This window comes from Pogona vitticeps, chromosome 2 (genome assembly GCF_051106095.1).
Source record: "Pogona vitticeps strain Pit_001003342236 chromosome 2, PviZW2.1, whole genome shotgun sequence".
NCBI lineage: Eukaryota > Metazoa > Chordata > Lepidosauria > Squamata > Agamidae > Pogona > Pogona vitticeps.
In genome coordinates, this window is record NC_135784.1 from 278952747 (window position 1) to 278972095 (window position 19349).

Genomic DNA, 19349 nt, shown 5'->3' on the forward strand with positions numbered 1-19349 from the left:
TACAAGTCAAATTAAAAATAAATAAATCAGTGGGATTGCCAGGAAACACCTTGCACTGTGCCACGAGTGGTCCAAAATGCAAGCTACCTCTTCATCTGATAGCACCCTCAGTTGTGATTCTGCATGCAGGTAACAATGGAAGAGCAATTATTTGTTAACAGTAGCCATTTATATTCTTTAGCTTATCCACCCAGAAGCAGCCCTGAATGTTGCCTGCATTTACATTTGGGTAAATGTTGGAGTAGAAAATCCTAAAACCAGAATGCTAAAATATTCTGCTTCCTTTAGAGTCTAAAATAGCCTTACATTAATCAGGCTACTACTAAATTTCGAACATCCTGTTACAGGTTACGTATATAAAACACACAAACTTAGGTTCAAATGTGAATACGGTCCAATAAAAGGCATCACCCACTCTTTTGTGTAACCTTGGGGACCACACAGCCCTTTCCCTGTTCTTTCAGGAATATATAAGGTAACTTAGATTCAAATTATAACATAATTGCAAGTTGAAAGCTAGGGGGTAATCAAATAGTTAAAAAAAAGAAGTAGGAAGTTGAGCTTTTATTGGAAAATGAATAGATTACATGCTTGTATACTTAATATGAAAAGATTGGATGATTATATATTTTGTGTTCTCTTATCCTCAAAACACTTTTTCCATCCCTTCCACTGCCTTTTACCTTCTGTATTCCCTACCCTATCCTTAATAGTTTAAAAATAAATATTAAAAAAAGGAATATATAAAGTACCATTAATGGCCACGTGCAGCACCATCTACAAGACAGTGCGGCTTCTCAACATCAGCCACATGAATTCTTCACATCAGCAAGAGATGACTGCAACCTGAAGGGACATATTGTGCTCATCAGGTAAAAATATTAATTTGTCACAACTGGCTGCATCAACCTGGTGAATAAAGCAAATTATAACCCCCATCTTGTGCTAGACTAGGTGCGATGTCTCTCCATGGTGCTTCCCCCAGACTCCCATAAGCCAAAATGGAAATATCATGTTTCAAGCAGGCGATGTGATGTGAGAGGGCATCAATAACAAAGTAATCTGCAACGTTTTAAGAGCAGGGGTGTAAACATTCCACCAAGACTACGAAGCTGTTCAAGACAGCCGTCTCAAGAGGACTTGCATCACCTCTCACAGACAGGTACCATCAATTTCTGGACTTTTGACTACAATTTTTCTGCGCTATCCATGAAGGAGTTGTCCTAAGCCTGAAGAAGTAGAATTTTATCCATGAAAGCTTGCATTTTTTTTAGTGTCCAAAAAAAGGTATCGCCCATGCTTACATTTGTGTAATCTTAGGGACCACACAGCCTTTCCTTGTTCTTACACACATGTAAACATCTAGTAGGACGTTGGTCCTTCTGTGTCCTGCTCCCCAACAAACAGTATTCAGGAGCATTGTATAAAATGTTCTGCTGTACACAACTGAATAGCCACATGGCTATCACCTTGGAAAAAGAAGCACTTCAAACTGGGCTACTATATCCCAAATAAGGACATGAATTCTACATGCTTGAAAGAGTCTGTTGATACACAGAAATAAAGAAGTGAAGGGCAAAATCCTCTTATGTAATTATGCCAGCATGACACAAGAAAGTGCCAACTTTTGGAGATAAATTGTCTCAAGTTAAGAAATCACCATGGACATAATCTGTTACTGCATAGATAATGTTCATGGTAATTTATTAATCTAAGGCAATTTTCTTCCCCAATATTACATTGTTTGCATTATGCCAGAATAACTACACAAGAGGATTTTGGCCTATGAATTAGTAAAGAAATTGGAAACTTAAAAAAAAAATACTTGACCAAAAGCTGCACAAGAAACCAGAGGAACTGGTCTCCCTAACACATTAGATAGGGATTCATTTTTAGTTGGGAGGCTAAGTTAGGTTTTGGGGAGGTGTATACCATAAAGTTAAAGAAATCTGCCCCCAGGGATGTCTCAGTAGGAGAAATGTGTTAAGCATACCTCTTGGCCTCTCCAAGTTACAGAACCACTCCCACTACTTACTGTATCCCTGGAGAATGCTTTGGTTCAGGGCCAAGGAGCCAGTTCTATGATGCTACATAACCACAGGAGTGTACAAGAAGAAGCAGAATATTCCATTTCCTACCACAACAAAACAACTAGAGGTCTGAACATAACTCTACTGCTTCTGCTGCACCAGCACTCCTGTTAGTTGGCTGTGGAACACTATGTACAGGGCAGATTTAAATCATGTCAATGTAAATCACAATTTAAATTTGAAATATCAGATTTTGACAATTTAAATGGTTTTTCTTTTATTTAAATCACAATTTACATCTTTTTTTTAAAAAAAATCAATTTTATCCACCTCGCTTTGTTATCTGTTCCACTTGTTTAATAGTGATGTTAATTATTTTAGAAATAGTTTAAAAATGAGGTGGAATGCCTAAGAAAAAAGGCCCTGCCTAACAGAATACCAGTGTAATTTAGAACAATTCCTTATTGAAACAAACAAAACAGAAGTAAACTCCTAGTTCACAAGACATCTTGAACATTATTCTTTAGATTTGAATATAAATCATCCCCAATACAATAATTTATTCAATAGAACAACAAGGCTTTAAAGAGAGGCGCAAAAAATAAAACCCTATTAATAAGCCCCTTTCCTCTTTAATTTCTATGCTTCATACAGCAACAGAGGTGAATATAAATGCAGCTGGCGTGCCTTGTGTAAAGGAGGAGTTATTATACTTTGTCTTTATTTGCTTATGGAAAGTGCAGCCCTCCAGCTGTACAAATGGCACTCTACTGCTCTCCACATAAACATTTCCACCTGGTCTCAATGGAGTGGGGAGGGTGTGTGGAAATGATGTAATTTCCAAAGCACTGACAGAGCTAAAGCAAGGCAACCCATCAATCAGACCTCAGCAAGCCCATACACAAGACCTCTCAAATTACCGCTTCACACCAAGAACCTGCTGAAAGCGTCCCCTCTTAACATCTGCTAATCAGATTGCTTCTTAGAAGCCTGCAACAATTAAACCTGTTATTGTAGGGAGCAATGTGGAAAGAAGGGGGATGTCACATGTCTACAGCTGGGCATTTAACAAAACAGATGGACTGTATCTGAAGCAATGACTCTCTTTGAAATCCAATTATTAAACAGTGAGAATGAGGCCTAAATGAAACTGGCTGAAAAGTGTGAGCCTTGTTCCCCTGATCAACAGCTCCTGCAGCACAATCATCTGGAACAAGCATTAATGTCTGATGAAACTCTGGTCAGTACAGTTCAACCACTGAGAGGAAATCAGCAGTGGCAGGCATGAACAGTGCGTAGAGTCACTCCTGAGCTTTGAGCAGACATATAAAATCCAAAACAGAAACAAAAAAACCCCTGCAGATTTCAGTCACATGTATTTCATTTAGTTTACAACCCAACTTTCTCTCAAAACTGGGATCAACTGTGGCTCAAAGCATTATTTAAAAAGGGTGGATTAGGTAGATTATTATCTCCAGTACCCCCACAATCCACATCTGTTCAAAGAGATGCACAACCTTTTAAACTGAGCACTCTATTTGATGCTTCAAGAGCCAGGATGCACATGCACAAGCAGATACATTTCTGTGTGTCCATGCATGTGCATCCAATCCACACACACACCCTGGACTCCTTCTTTCTCACCAAGAGGAGGTACAGAGACTTCCTCTCATCTCTCCCCTTTGCAGTCCAACTCCTGACACATCTTATGCCTTCTTTTTGATCTTTAGGAAATCAATGGGTGGGTGGGTGGGTGGGTGGAGAACAGTTAGCACCCCAAGACTCTGAACTCCTGCCCTAAAGATTCTGGTTTCAAAATCTGGGAAATGCTTGCAGCTCCATCTCTGTTACAACCAATGTTACAACCAACTTCAGACAAATTGTCTGTCTCGGCAGCCTGGTCCGACTCAGGCCATGGACTGGCCCCGGGCCACAGATCGGGGGTTGGGGACCTCTGCGATAGAGAATGGTGAATATAATATGATGCTGATGAAAATCGTCTGTCATCAGCATCTGAAGACAGACCTCCCACCCACCCCCACGCAAAGACTGTTTGTGCCTGCGCACGCGCGCAGGCATGAACGGCAGCACTTGTGCAGGGTGTGTTTGCACAAACAGCAGAGCCACAGTTCACGCATGTGCATGAGTGCTCCACCTTTCCCAGCCAGTCCACGGACCGAAAAAAGTTGGGGACGGCTGGTTCAGAGCATAAATAAAGTAGCTTTACATGACATGCTGCTTTTGTAGCTAGATAAGGCACTTGTGCAATGACACCGAAAATGTAGAATAAAACTAAGCTACCCAGCACAGAAGCAAAGTATTTCACCTGCTTGATGAAATTCAAATAGTTAATCATGACATGGAATAAAACCAAAAACCAGTCACCAGAGAACAGACTTAAAAGTATGCCACTGAAATGAATTTTATGAATGTGCAAACTAAAAAAAATTTCTGTCCCTAACAAGAACCTTTTACTGCCACGTTTTATAATGAATTTAACAGCCTCATGAAGTGACCTGAAATGCATCCAATCTCCAGGAAGAAAAATGTTTAACTTGATCTGGAAAACTAGTTAGATTCAATAGCTGTTTTTAAGCTCCCAAGTATTTAATTTCCTTTTGTTCCTCCTACCCAGCACTGACTATTCCCAACAAACAAATAAAAACACATTATCTGCTGGAGAAGAATGCGTCCTTTATTTAGCAAATGTTTCAGACTCTTTAAAGTTATAAACTTCAGTTGAGTTTTGAAATGCACTATCCTTCAGCGTACACTTGCAAAAACACATACAAATCTTTCAAGAAAATATTTTGTCTTGAACTATCATTTTTCTAAGATACAGATCAGAAAGAGATGTAATGAAAATAGAATTGAATGGCAAGACTATAAAGAGACTTGTATTTAGGATCAGATGATATTCCATACCAAACCACAATTTGTAAAAATAATTCATAAAAGATAGTTGTCTATAGAGGGAATACAGATTTTTTTAAATCATGGGTAGAATACAACAGTGTCATTCCACTGACAAAAATGCTTCTGCAAATGGTACCAAGTTCTGATATTTTGTATCATACCCCTTAAAAGAATTAAGGGTAGTGTTAAAAATACAACCCTGAAAATGTACACTGTTCTTAAAAACATGAGGTTTTTACAGTATAGTAATGCATTAAAGCAGTGATGGTGAACCTATGGCACGCGTGCCACAGCTGGCACACAGAGCCCTTTCTGCGGGCACGCGAGCCATAAGTCGCCAGATCGCTACTCCCTCCTGCAGCCAAACCTGTGGAGGCAGCTGCAGCCGCGGTGCTGGCGCTTCGACAGGCGGCGGGCCAGGATCCAGAGCAGCTGGCACTGGTGGCTGATCCAGAGTGGAGTCTCGAGGCACCAGGATTCCCCCTTGCACCGCCACTTCCAGTTCCGCCGCCACCATTTCCGATTCCGCCATTACCGCAGCCCGCCTCCTGCTGAGTTCCCCCCCCTTCAGTTTGGGCACTCGGGTCCAAAAAGGTTCGCTGTCACTGCACTAAAGGATCACTTTCCTAGCAAGCCAACATTTCAGTGTGGGCATGTAAACATTGATAAGAGAAACCAAAACGTTGACAAAAGTCCAAGACCATGAAACATCTAGAGTACTGTAATGCAGTTATAGCAAACTGGTACCCTTCCAAATTCACTCATAAGTTCTTTGCTTACTTAGCAAAGTTGTAGTCAAGCAAATTACTATGGAACCAGTCTGCCACTATAACAGGTGTTCAAGGGAACAATTCAAAATATAAACAGCTATTTGCTTTGTTACAAATTTGCAAAAGTGGCAAAAACAATAGAGTTTTTCTTAGAAAATGTTTCATACTCAAACAAACTGCTTTGGTAGTGTACTGCTGATATATAGGAAGTGTGCCAGCTGACAGTAGGGAAACAAATGAGTGAAATGTAAATACAGGGAAGAAATAAAGCCACACAGGTAGCAACAAAATAGATACCAGGTACCAACCTCAGGGGTCCCCATGGATGAAACAGTGGAGAAGACTTGTTTGCTTATTACATTAAATTATAGTGCCAATACTGATATCTGAAGATAAATAGTATTTTTAAAAAAACAAACAAACAAGAGTTTCATAAAACGAACAGTCCACTATGCGTAAGTCAGTGGTTCTTTTGGATTCCTCTACATAAAGTCAAAATATACGACAAGCATTTTGCATTATTACCCAGTATTAGTCAATTTCTCATCATCTAAGCAATATTCATGATTCCAGCTACATGGTGAAGAGGTTTTTTGTTTTTGTTTTGTTTTAGAAAACCTGGTCTGATTTATGGTTAGTAATTAAGCAGTAATTTTCTGCAGGATGCAAGATGCTGATCTCATCTCACACAGCAGAGCCTGAAATATACTCTGGGGGAACTTCAGTGCTTAAAATATTAAGAGTTATAGGCTACAAAGGCTGGATAGCATCCAATGCTGAGATCACTTCTATCCTGTATTGCTTAGGTCACTCCTTAGCAAATATCAAAATGTTTTTTTCCTGCAACACGAGTTATATGGGTTTTTCTAAACACTTTCAAATGCAAAAGCGAAATATTAATGAATTACTGTGTAGATTTTTTTAAAATCAGCTAAAGTATGGTACAATTAAAACCCTTTATCATGGCTTACCTTCAGGACCCTAACTCTGAACACACCCGCACTTAAGGAACTGGCACTGAAACCAATGCACTTCCAAGTAAACAAATTTAGAATCAGACTTAATCTTTTACAAGTCTTACTTCCATTTACAAATAAAAATGCTGCCAAGAACACCTCAATTTTATAATGTTATTAGGTAATTCACCTTGCTAATCTCTGGGGCAGCAGCAAGCAGCCTAATGATTTAATGGCCACTGCTAATTAGAGGTAGACAAGTCAGATTATTTTCAATTCATGCCAGTTTTGCCTATGTTCATTCAAAAATCCACTTTCACCTTGGCAACAGACTGTAGATATCTTATCATATTGCACACATTTTATATGAATTTTGGGACATGGTTAACTGACGAGTACATATGCTTGCTGTTTGCAGCTAATACAGTGGTGCCTCGCACAACGAGCGCCCCGTAGAGCGATGAATTCGCTCTACAGGGACGTTTTTTCGATCGCTAATGCGATCGCAGAGCGACGGCCCCAATGGGCAAAAATCGCAGAGCGAAGGTCGGTAAGCGGTGTTACATAACAGCACTGATGTTACCTGTCTGTCATGGGTTTGGAGGGAAAGTTCCATCCTATGGGGAGTGGAAGGCGGGACATCAGGAGGAGGGGCTGTACTGTATAAATATGTGATGCCTGTGTGGTGAAGAGTAGATGCTGAGACAGACTGTGAGACACTGGGTTGGGACGAAGCAGCAGCTGAGGAAGAAGAAGCTGTTGTGGGAGTCTGGGTGTCTGACAGGGTACTACTGTGGGTCAGAGTACCAACCTGAAAGGTTCAGGGGTCTGTGGGTTAGCCAGAACTGATGGGTTCAGGGTCTGTGCTTTAAGTTAAAGGTTCTAGGTGAACCAAACTGTATGCTTGTGTGTGTGAGAATAAGCCACGTTACTTTATTTTATTCACCTGATTGTTTTATTTACCCTGTGTGTATTTAAAATAAACTTTATTCTTTTTGTTGTTTAAAAATCCATCCCTGGTCTGTGTGACTTATTATAGGGAATGGTTGGTGGCAGCTTAGTAACTGTGTGATAGATCCCAGTAGGTCTGGGTTTGTCACATTGATTGGTGTCCAGCGTGTGGGATACGACTGGTCCAGTTGTCCAGTGGTCCAGCAAAGCCTTGGCAGGTGTGCCCAGAGCAAGGGGGGTCCAGTCAGGGACAGTCTGAGGCGCGTAGGTAATCTTCTAGGTGTACCTCACGGGGAGGTGCACTAGTAGAAGAACGTGCCAACTGGGGAGACTTAGATTAAGGTGCTCTGAGGCAGCCTGATTTTGGCGGGAAAACGCTGAGGCAAAACTGCGTAGCAACAGCGAGCTAGCTTGCCAGCTGAGAGGCCCAGCAGAGGGGGGTAGGCTCTGACTCGATACTGTTGCAAGTAGTGCTGAAGAACAGCAGCAATCTCTAGGGAGAGCTGGTTCTGAGGCAAGAAGGAAAAAAAGTGGTCGTTTTATTTTGAGGCTTGACTTTTTAAAGCCGCCTGTTCTGAGGGGGGATTATGCCCTTGACTCGAAGCAAGATAGCAGACATGAGTGAAGTGAAAGACCCCCAGATTGACCAAGGTTCTGAGGATGAATTTGGCTCAGTGCAAGGTGACAGCACAGGAGAGCAAGACCCAGAACTCAGAAAAATTCTCATAGCCCAACAGCATGAACTGAGGGTGAGGGAAATGGAGGAAAGGGAAAGAGAGAAACAGCGGCAATTTGAATTAGAGAGAGAGAGAATGGCGTTTGAATTAAAGAGATTGGAACTGATGAACCAGAACAATAATAATAATAGGGATTCTGAGGGGGGCCAACTGTCTAAGGCTGACCTGAAGAAATTCCCTGTGTACCACAAGGGAGATTGTCCCGAGGTGTTCTTTTCCTTAGTGGAAAGAGCGTTTGTGGACTTCTCAGTGAGGGAAACTGAGAAGATGACCATCATGCGGTCTTTAATCAGTGGTAGCCTGGCTGAGGTTTATGCCGAGATGCCTGAGGAACGGATGAAAGATTTCGCAGAGTTTAAAAAACTGGTGTTTGCAAGACATGGGATAAATGCAGAGCAGCTGAGACAAAGGTTCAGGTCCCTCACCAAGAAGCCAGAACAGACTTTTACCCAAGTGGGGGCCCAATTGGTGAGGCTGCTTGAGAAATGGCTGTCGCAGGAGGGAACAGAGACCTATGAACAGCTTAAAGACTTGATAGCCCTGGAACAGTTCTATTCAGTTCTGCATGGGGAATTGAAATTCCAGGTGAGGGAAAGGAAACCGAAATCTGTGGCAGCAGCCGCAGAAATCGCGGATTTTATCTCCCAAATAAGAAAGCCCTTGGGTGAGGGGAAATCTGTAGGTAAACCCAAAGAAACCTACAGCAAGTACTCTCAGGGACCAGGGAAAAGCCAGCAAGGGGGAGGGGCCCATGGTGAAGGGAAGCCCTCAGACATGAAACTAAGACCTCAGAATTTGGAGGGAAAACCCAAACAAGAGGAGAGAGAATCAAAATACACCAGAAAATGTTATTTCTGTCAGGGAAAGGGTCATCTAATCTCAGAGTGTGAGAAATTGAAGCAGCTAAAAGGAATGGTGCCTCAGAATTCTAGTGGGACCAAGCCAAAAGCTGTGTTCTGTGTCCAGAAAGAGCAAAGCTCATTGTCACAGAGGGAGCCTGTTGCCATGGCTACTCAGTCTGGAACAGCTACCTATGCTGAGCAGGCTGAGGAAAATGGTCCTCTTGTGGAGGTAAAGCGCTGCTTGCTGATAAAAACAGATTCTCAGTTGTTTGAGACAGCCGGGGTGGACGTAGGAATACTTGACCGTCAGTATAGGGGGCTGCGGGACACTTGTTCCCAGGTAACCCTGTGCCATCCCGATATCATTCCCCGGGAGTTTATAATCCCAAATGAGAGCATAAAGGTAGCAGGTATTGAGGGGCAGGTAATCTCTCTGCCAGTAGCAGAGGTACCTGTCAACTTTCAAGGCTGGAGGGGAGATTGGCGGATAGCGATTTCATCTACTCTGCCAGCAGCCGTGCTCGTGGGAAATGACCTAGCTGAACATGTGAAAAGGGTGCTAGTGATTACACGCTCACAAGCCACCACGGGGACAGTTCAGGGGGGTAATAATGAGCCAGAGGCGGAAGCAGAGGGGAGTTCAGAAGCTGTGGTGGAAACCTTAACCACAGACAGCAGATTTGGACAGGAGCAAAAGGCAGACGCCACTCTCCAAAAGTGTTTTGAACAGGTGACTGACGCCCAGCTAACACCTGAAACCCCAGTGAGATTTCTGGAGAAAAAGGGGATTTTATATAGAGAAACCCTGAGGAACATCTCAAAAGGGGGAGATGGGATCAGAAGTCAGCTGGTGGTACCTGAAAAGTATCGCCCCATGATCTTACAAAGGGGTCACTCTGACATGTTTGCTGCACACTTAGGGGTGAAAGGGCCCCTTGATTTGATCAAACAAAATTGGGAGCAGATCACCCAGGATGACCCACAAGACGTTGTGACTTACATAGACACCTTGATGAATGACCTAAGGAGAAATCTAGAGCTGGCAGCAGAAAACCTGCAAGCTCAGAAGGTCAGACAGGAAACATGGTATGACCACAAAGCTAGAGAGAGGCACTTTGACCCAGGGGAGGAAGTGCTTTGGCTTAGGCCCTGCAGAGAGAATAAACTGCAGCTCAAATGGGCAGGACCATATAGGGTCATTTCCAAGATGTCAGACCTGAACTACCTAATAGAGCAAGAGGAGAACCAAGCAAGGAGGGTGGTTCATGTGAATGCCCTAAAACCCTACTACAGAGGGGAACAGAGGGTTCTATTTGCTATAAAAGCAGCTGAGAGTGAGGAAGCTGAATTACCCTTCTGGGAGGGTAGAGGGGAAGTAAAATACAACCCAGAGGAGGTAAAGATCAGTCCTGCACTCACCCAAGACCAGCAGCAAGAACTAAAAATGCTGCTTAGCAAATATCAACAGGTGTTTTCCAACAAGCCGGAGATAGTGAAGGGAGTGATGCATCGGATCCACACAGGGGATGCACCCCCGCAGGCAGTATCCCCATACCGAGTAACGGGACCCTATAGGGACAAGGTGCGGAAGGAGCTGGACGAGATGCTGAGGGAGAACATAATCGTCCCCTCTTCTAGTCCTTGGTCCTCTCCGATAGTCCTTGTGGACAAGCCTGATGGGAGCATTAGGTTTTGTGTCGATTACAGGAAATTAAACCGTGTAACCACTCCTGATGCCTACCCAATGCCCAGGCTAGACAACCTGATTGAAACCATAGGGGGTTGTCGGTTCATCTCATCATTGGACCTGGTAAAGGGATATTGGCAATTAAGAATTGATCCCAGGGATCAAGAAAAAACTGCCTTTTGCAGCCCTTTTGGTCTCTATGAGTTTCGAGTCCTGAGCTTTGGTCTCAGAAATGCACCAGCCACATTCCAAAGGCTGATGGACCAGACCTTGGCAGGGCTCAGTGACTTTACAGTGGCCTACATTGATGACATAGGGATCTTCAGTAATACCTGGGAAGATCACCTGATACACCTGGAGTTAGTGCTGCAGAGGTTAAGTGCAGCAGGGCTAACAGTAAAGGCCAGCAAGTGTCAGCTGGGTAGCCCAGAAATAAAATACTTAGGTCACATGGTAGGGGGAGGAATGATAAAACCCCTGGAGGCCAAAATAGAAGCTGTTCGTGATTGGCCTAGACCCAATACCAAGAAAAAAGTCAAATCATTTCTTGGGTTGGTGGGCTACTACAGAAAGTTCATCCCGAGGTTTAGCGAGATTGCGGCTCCGCTGACCGATCTGACGAGGAAGAAGACTGATGACCGCATCCCGTGGACCAGCGACTGTGAGGCGGCGTTCCAGAGGTTGAAGGAGGCGTTAATCAACTATCCTGTCCTGCGGGCTCCAGACTTCGACCGGGAGTTCATCATCTACACAGATGCGTCTAACAGCGGCGTAGGAGCAGTTCTGTGCCAGGAGGATGAGAATGGTGACCAACATCCGGTGTCCTACCTGAGTAGGAAACTTCAAAAAGGTGAGAGACATTTGGCAACCGTGGAGAAGGAGTGTTTGGCCATAGTCTACGCGATCCAGAAGGCCAAGCCTTACATCTGGGGAAGACATTTTGTTCTGTGTACTGACCATTCACCATTGCAATGGTTAAAGACAATGAAAACCCACAATAGCAAACTTATGAGGTGGGCTTTAAACCTACAGGACTATGACTTTGAAGTGAAGGTGGTCAGAGGGTCAGTGAACTGTGTTGCTGACGCCTTATCAAGAAGACCTGAAGAATGAAGACGGCGAAAGAACATGGACTATGTGTATATAATGATGAAAAGGTTAAATGTACCTGGTTTTGAATTGGTTTGTATGAATAAAGGTAAATTGATGTACTGTATATGGTAAAATGTTTAAATGCATATTTGCTATGGTTAACTTTGGATGTAAGTATTATATGGTATGTATAAATGTTGTTGTGTATTTTATGCAGGTTGTTTTTTGGTGAAAAGCACTTTTAGCTTTCCCCCTACAAAACAACTTTTAAAGAGGGGAGGTGTTACATAACAGCACTGATGTTACCTGTCTGTCATGGGTTTGGAGGGAAAGTTCCATCCTATGGGGAGTGGAAGGCGGGACATCAGGAGGAGGGGCTGTACTGTATAAATATGTGATGCCTGTGTGGTGAAGAGTAGATGCTGAGACAGACTGTGAGACACTGGGTTGGGACGAAGCAGCAGCTGGGGAAGAAGAAGCTGTTGTGGGAGTCTGGGTGTCTGACAGGGTACTACTGTGGGTCAGAGTACCAACCTGAAAGGTTCAGGGGTCTGTGGGTTAGCCAGAACTGATGGGTTCAGGGTCTGTGCTTTAAGTTAAAGGTTCTAGGTGAACCAAACTGTATGCTTGTGTGTGTGAGAATAAGCCACGTTACTTTATTTTATTCACCTGATTGTTTTATTTACCCTGTGTGTATTTAAAATAAACTTTATTCTTTTTGTTGTTTAAAAATCCATCCCTGGTCTGTGTGACTTATTATAGGGAATGGTTGGTGGCAGCTTAGTAACTGTGTGATAGATCCCAGTAGCTTACCGACCTTTGCTTTGCGACCCGCCGATCAGCTGTTCCGCAGCTACAAAATGGCCACCGGAAGCCCCAAAATGGCCACGCGCAGCGTTTTCGCGCCCTCGTTAAGTGAGGGGAGGGCACGAAAATGGCTGCCGGCCATAGAGGAACATCGTTGTACGGTGAGTAAATCAGCCGATTGGAATGCATTAAACTAAGTTTAATGCATTCCAATGGCTTTTTTCTTTCCGTACAGCGATGTTTCACACAGCGAGGGTTAATCTGGAACGGATTAACCTCGCTGTGCGAGGCACCACTGTAGTCTGATGCCATGGGAGAGCAGTCCTAAGGACACCTAATAGGTGTGGAGCAGGCAGACTCCATCTTCCCACAACTATACTGGGGTAGCACTGCAGCAGGCACGGGTAAAGAGCCCCAGAAGACGTGGCTTGACCCAGATGCTGAAGGCACAACGTTTCCAATTCTAACAGGTGTACAGCTTTGCCTCAAGGTTTTCATGCATCAAGTTAAGGTCATACAATCTCCTAAAAGTTTCACTTTCCCCTGAAAGAGGGTTCCATTTTTTCTGCTTCATTTTCAGGACCCTTTAGACTTTCTTTTGAGGATAATTTTGAACTTAACCTTGCAAAGAGGCTATCCATTGTGTACTTTTAAATTTTTTTTACAACACATCTCATAATAACTTTTGTAGGTTATCCACATATCCTTGTCTGAAAAATCCCCGTGGAAGCAATTACCTTACAACATCCTACCCTGGACTTTAACGAAGTGAGGGAAACTGAGACAGTGAAAAGGGGAAGATGCCAGCTGCCATACAGATGACTGTAAAACAAAACACAAGACCTATGTCATCCCTGTATTTCTATTTCCAATGGATTAGGTGTTTGCTGGAATGTAATAAAAAGTGTGCAGATTATATACCATCCCATAGTACTTAAAGCACTCTCTGAGAAATTTAATTTAATTTAATGTGTAACCTGCATAAAATTTAATTATGCAGGTTACACACTGCCCCCCCCCCACAAACTGGGTATTCAATTTACTGACCTCGGAAGGATGGAAGGCTGAGTGAATCTCAAGCTGGCTACCTGGGACAGAATCCGGGTCATGAACAGAGATTTGGCTGCAATACTGCAATTTAAACACTTGGCCACAAGCCTCTTTGAAAAGTTTCCTTGGCACTGAGACTGATTGAATGAATGCTGATGTTTGTGGCATAGTGGACACAACAAACTTTTAGGAAGAAGCTGGTTAGTTCAAACAGAGACTGGCAATGAAATATAAGTACAATGGTGCCTCGCATAACGAGCGCACCGTACAACGACGAATTCGCATAGCGATCCCTTTTTTGGGATCACTAATGCGAAGGCATACCGGCAGCCCCGATGGGCAAAACTCGCATTGCAAAGATTGGTAAGCGTTTCGCTTACCGATCTTCGCATTGCGATGCCGGGAAATCAGCTGATCGGCGGCTCCAAAATGGCCACCGCGTGACCCAAAATGGCCACGTGCAGTGTTTTCGCACCCTGCCCTCGCTTACCAAAGGCGCGAAAATGGCCGCGGGATGGGGGAAACTTCGCTAAACGGTGAGTACAGAAGCCATTGGAACGCATTAAACTAAGTTTAATGCGTTCCAATGGCATTTTCTGTTCCGTTTAGCGATGTTTCCCCATAGCGACGATTAATCCAGAATGGATTAACCTCGCTATGCGGGGCAACACTGTACTGTATTTTTCCATTGATAGGAAATCTCCCCCCAGTTTTTTAACCCTAAAATTAAGAAAACTTAGTTTTAAGTATTCAACCTCTGGGCTCAGAACGCCCAGACATTAGGAGCCCCTGCTGATTCTGAGCACTGCCTACAAACTCCACCTCCAACCAGGTGTGTTCCAATTGGTTTGTTCAGCATCAGCTGACATAAGTTCCATAAGGCTCCTCCTGATTGGAGGCAACTAAGCCTCATGATATTGAAGGAATCCTGTTTACAGAGGAAAGGTAAGGGCCGTTTTGTTCTCTCTGTGTTCTTAACTTACTTCTGTGTAAAGGACACCTCTCAATTTTTAGTGTAATGATTTTAGGAAAAAGTAGATACAGGGGAAAATATGGTAATATCCCTTGAAGGAGTATAACATAGCTCTAAAATAACTTACTTTTCAATTGGAAGTTCTGATTCATATGAACTTTTTAAAAATATATATAATTTCAAATATTTATACAACATTCAATTATATTTCTGCAATGTCCCTTATGAAGAAACAATGTAAATCAATTATCTGATCCTTTATTATTGCAAAGAGAATTATACTTGAAGGTTAGAAACATAAAACAACTATCCAAAGTACCAAAAGTTGCAAAAGACTATTGTGGTGTTTGCCTCTAGTTACCCCTGGTTATCATCCAACCACCGAGCACATGAAGGCAAACCAAACTCCTCTTCACATGTTGCCACCAGTTGATCACTAAATCAACAAACAGTACTTTTCTAAAGAAAGATGAAGGTCCTTTCATCACTGTCTTTTAAAATAAAACAGGTTTATTGATTACAGATCTTTTGATAATAGTTCATACGTATTTTCTTCAGGTTTATCAATCATCAATAACAATCTTCTATTTGATCTTACAGTTATTATACACTCTTCTGACTAGTCACTCCTCAGATCTCCCAAATATCACTCTATCTCTCCTGACTCCACACTCTGCTCTCACTCTTCTCTCCCTGCACTCTGATTTTCCACTCGGACAGACTGTTCACTCTCAGGCTCCGCCCTTTTTTAACCTCTCTCTCGGCTCCACCTCTCAACAACACTAGCATTCAACATGAATAATGCATGAGTATTTAACATAATAAGGGTGAACACCACAACTATCTTACATTTGAATAGGTATCCTACTGTGTAATAATTCTTTACATTTGGATTTCTTCTTTGACATAAGGATTGCTTATCTCAACCTATGTAGTTGGATGGATAGCTCTGTAATTTAAGTATCTGGCCACATAGCCAGAGGTTGGGAGTCCAGTTCCCCACCATGCTTCCCAGAGAAGCCTCAGTGCCCCCAGAAAAAGGATATGGTAAATCACTTCTGAGTACTCTCTACCTAGAAAAGGAGTCACTGTAACTCAGAATTGACTAATTATTTTTATTATTATCTTAACCTGCACACTTGACCCACATCTGTTTGTTCCCAGCTAAAGTAACTCTCAACCGGACCTGTTTTCATTTGAATCCCCCCTTTTTTGCTGTTATATTCAAACAATTTTTTTATCTGCTGCCCTTAGTCCCATGGAGAAAAGACAGAATAAAAGTTAATAAGCACAAAGTTACTCAATTACATAAGTACGTAGTATACTACTCATGAAAGAGACACATAAAATAAACACACTATCAAGGTGGATATTCTTGAGCATCTTAATGGATGTGCTGCAAATTCGTTATTTAAAGCAAAGAATGAAGGAAAAAAGAAACGGGCAATGTCAAGAAGAGAACAGTGTCAGGATCTCCGACAGCCTTTTGCTGTCTGCTGCATGCTTGTTAGACCAAGCAATTTCTAATTTGTCCATATCCAGAAAATTAAGAACTAAAGTTTTCAAGAAAGAATTAAAAAGTGAACATTACTGCAGTTCTCAGTAAATAAACTTTATGACCACCAAGAGGACTTCTACAGTGCAAACATTATTTTGTCCAATTATTTTGTTCACATAATCTTACAGACTGTTCATCATGAGTCTTGCAGAAAGGCTTGAAAGGCTTTTGCATCTCCTAGGTTACGTTCAGGGTTATTTAGCACATGAAAATATACTCAACATTTTTACTCACCTGTTTTATAAATCAGTTTTTTTTCTTTCCAAGAAAATGTGGGAACCACTTCAGCAATAATAGATATATCTGGAAAAATCATTTAAATACAATGTAAGAAATACAACAAACTAGTCCACTCCAGCTTCAAATTTCACAGTACTGTGGGGGGTCTAATGTGGGCTCCTCTTTTCCTCCAAATAAATTAGCAGACTTACGAGGTTTGGAAACAGGAGTAATGTTTACTGGAGTGTTTAACAGAAAACCAGTATCGGCAAACGCATTCCAACTCTTATCACCCTCTAACAACTGGTCAGCAGGGGGCTTGTCTTCTTTAAAGGGGTTGCCCCCCAACAGGGTTCCAAGGTCCTGGCCAGTCCAACAATAGAGTTTAATACCAGTCCGGGTTCTCCTTCCAATAGGAGTGTGGTGTCCTCATCTCTGGGGTCCACCCAGGTGGGTTCCTTGGAAGTTGTAAGGGTCTGCCATGGTCCGAAGGGTGCCCCATCATCTGGGTCTCCATCACCCTCCATTCAACTCTTTCCCGCCTTTCCCTTTCAACTCGTTCCTTTTCCTCCCTCAATTTCCTCCTCCATTCTTTTGCCTTTGTCTCACTCCAATAAGATGGTCTTGGGGTCACTTCCCTCCTTTTCCTATAGTCCGCCTCTTCCTTAGGTACACTGAGTCTTTTCCACTTCCCAGTCCATGGGTCCTGCATCCAAATCCACTCCCAACCTGGAGGCAATTCCCCCTCCCCCCCCTTTATATCTGCACACCCCGCCTCCGCCTCTACCCGGGTTTTCCTCTCTTTTCCCACCATTTTCCCGGTTTCTTTAACCGTCAAGTCCTGTAGTTCCTTCTACACACACACACAGGGTCTTTTCCCGGAGTCTCAATCTTTCAGGGTTGGGAAACAGGCGAAGTCTGCACCCTTTTCTCTATAGGGAGAAGACGGGACAGCATTCCAGCAAGAACAGCTGGTTTCTCGCCCTCGGTCTCACAAGGGCATACTAAAAAAATACCACAAATATTTCACCAACACAGGGCTTTTCCTTTAATTAAAAATTAGCATTCTGGATGTTTCCTATGATGTGGGAGACTCAACTCATATAGCCAATTTAACATTATACTACTCTTCCCTTTTAACATACTTGATGTTCACAATGAGAACCTGATTTTAAGAACAATTTTCAGATGCTCTAAAAAGTCTGAAGACTTAACAACCAGGCCATGAGCACTGGTATGAACCAAGTATGAGAATCCAAGCTTTGGCAACAAGACTGCAGTGGCAGACCAATGCAAAGGGGTGTGAGAGTATCAGAAAACTTACTTTTTCACACCATAACTCTCTGAATTTATTTATTTAAAATATTTTTACTCCACCTTCCTCTTTAAAAAGGACTCAAGGCAGCTGACATCATTAAAATACAGTATTTAAAACTAAAAACAATGAGCATACAAAGGTGGTTTATATAATTAAAGGCTGATATTTAAAGTTAAAAACAGTAAATTTACAAATATTAAAAAGGATCAAACAGATACCACTCTGAGAAGTGGTAAAGAAAAGCAATTATGAAAACACAATTCAAAGCAGTAAGGCATAACAATCCATTTAAAAATCCCACTCGAGCAGACAGTCACGGAGGGAAAGCTTGTCTGAAGAGAAACGTCTTTGCCTGCTTGAGGAAGGAGAGCAAAGATGGAGCAAGTCTGGCCTCCTGCAGGAGGTTGTTCCAAAGAACTAGCCAACCAATATGGCCATGCTTGTTTCTAGGATCTGTAGTCCACAAAACGTAACTGTTCCAAGTTCTTCCAATCCTGAAGCACAGAGATGTTGGTTCAAGGATACGCTACTTATAGAGATGAAGGACTAAAACTAATTGTGTTCGCTCTGTTATTTATGCACATTATTTTTCTATATTTAACTGCATTTTTCTAAAAGCAGTTACAATAAATTTCTTATTTTAATATTAATAAAAAATTAAACCAAAAATACACAGCACTCATTGTTTAGTCTGAAAACACAAGTTGGTTTAGAGACTGTTGGTTTTCACATTTGCCTCAGAATATACAATGCAGCTGTATCAAGTGACCACATCTTTTTATTATACAGAAATCAGTGCAAAAACAAACAAGGGGAACGTTCATAACAAATGTCCCCTTTTCTTTCACACAATACGCTGTAGTTTGCTTCCTACATGCAACGAAATAAAAGAAGACTGTTATATTAAAGCTTAAGATACTGCAATCCCTATTACCGAAGAAACACAGAAATCCCACACACCACAGAAGTCCTACATTAAATAAGCATCATTTGCATGGGCAAATAATTCACAACTCAGCATATGCCTCACCTTGTATTATGAGGCATAAAAGCAACACTCAGCTTCCATGTTTATAGGAAACATATGTCTGTAATGTTTTACCTGCTCACCTCAGACTAAACATATTCTTTTCAACTACCAGGAGATACGGCAAGTCAACTTATGAGCTGCATCACAAACAAGGGAATAGCATGGAGCTCTCTGTAACCCCTGCAGAACAAGACTACAACAAAGGGCAATATAGATACAAACAAACAAGTAAGAGTTGTCAATATACTAATCAGAACACACAGTACAAAACACCTTGTATTTCATGTATAGCTTAAAATATGCAGGGACTGCACCAAGAGCTAAAAGCAGGGAATTATAAGGATTGTTCCAGCTGAAGGTCTGCCTATTCTGCATAAAGCATTTGTGAATCCTGCAGCAGGTCTTGATGCCTT

General features: G+C 42.2%; 1 protein-coding gene across 2 annotated transcripts in view; it reads right to left on the reverse strand.

Annotated features, from left to right (window-relative positions):
* ARSB (arylsulfatase B) overlaps positions 1–19349 on the reverse strand; it is a 216298-nt gene that overhangs the window by 35725 nt on the left and 161224 nt on the right. The window contains exon 7 of one of the 2 annotated variants that reach the window (XM_072992679.2): positions 16604–16672. The exons of the other annotated variant lie outside the window; for it this stretch is intronic. Coding sequence (XP_072848780.2) covers positions 16604–16672 — 69 coding nt within the window. The remainder of the gene's footprint in view (positions 1–16603; positions 16673–19349) is intronic. 2 annotated transcript variants of the gene reach the window in all.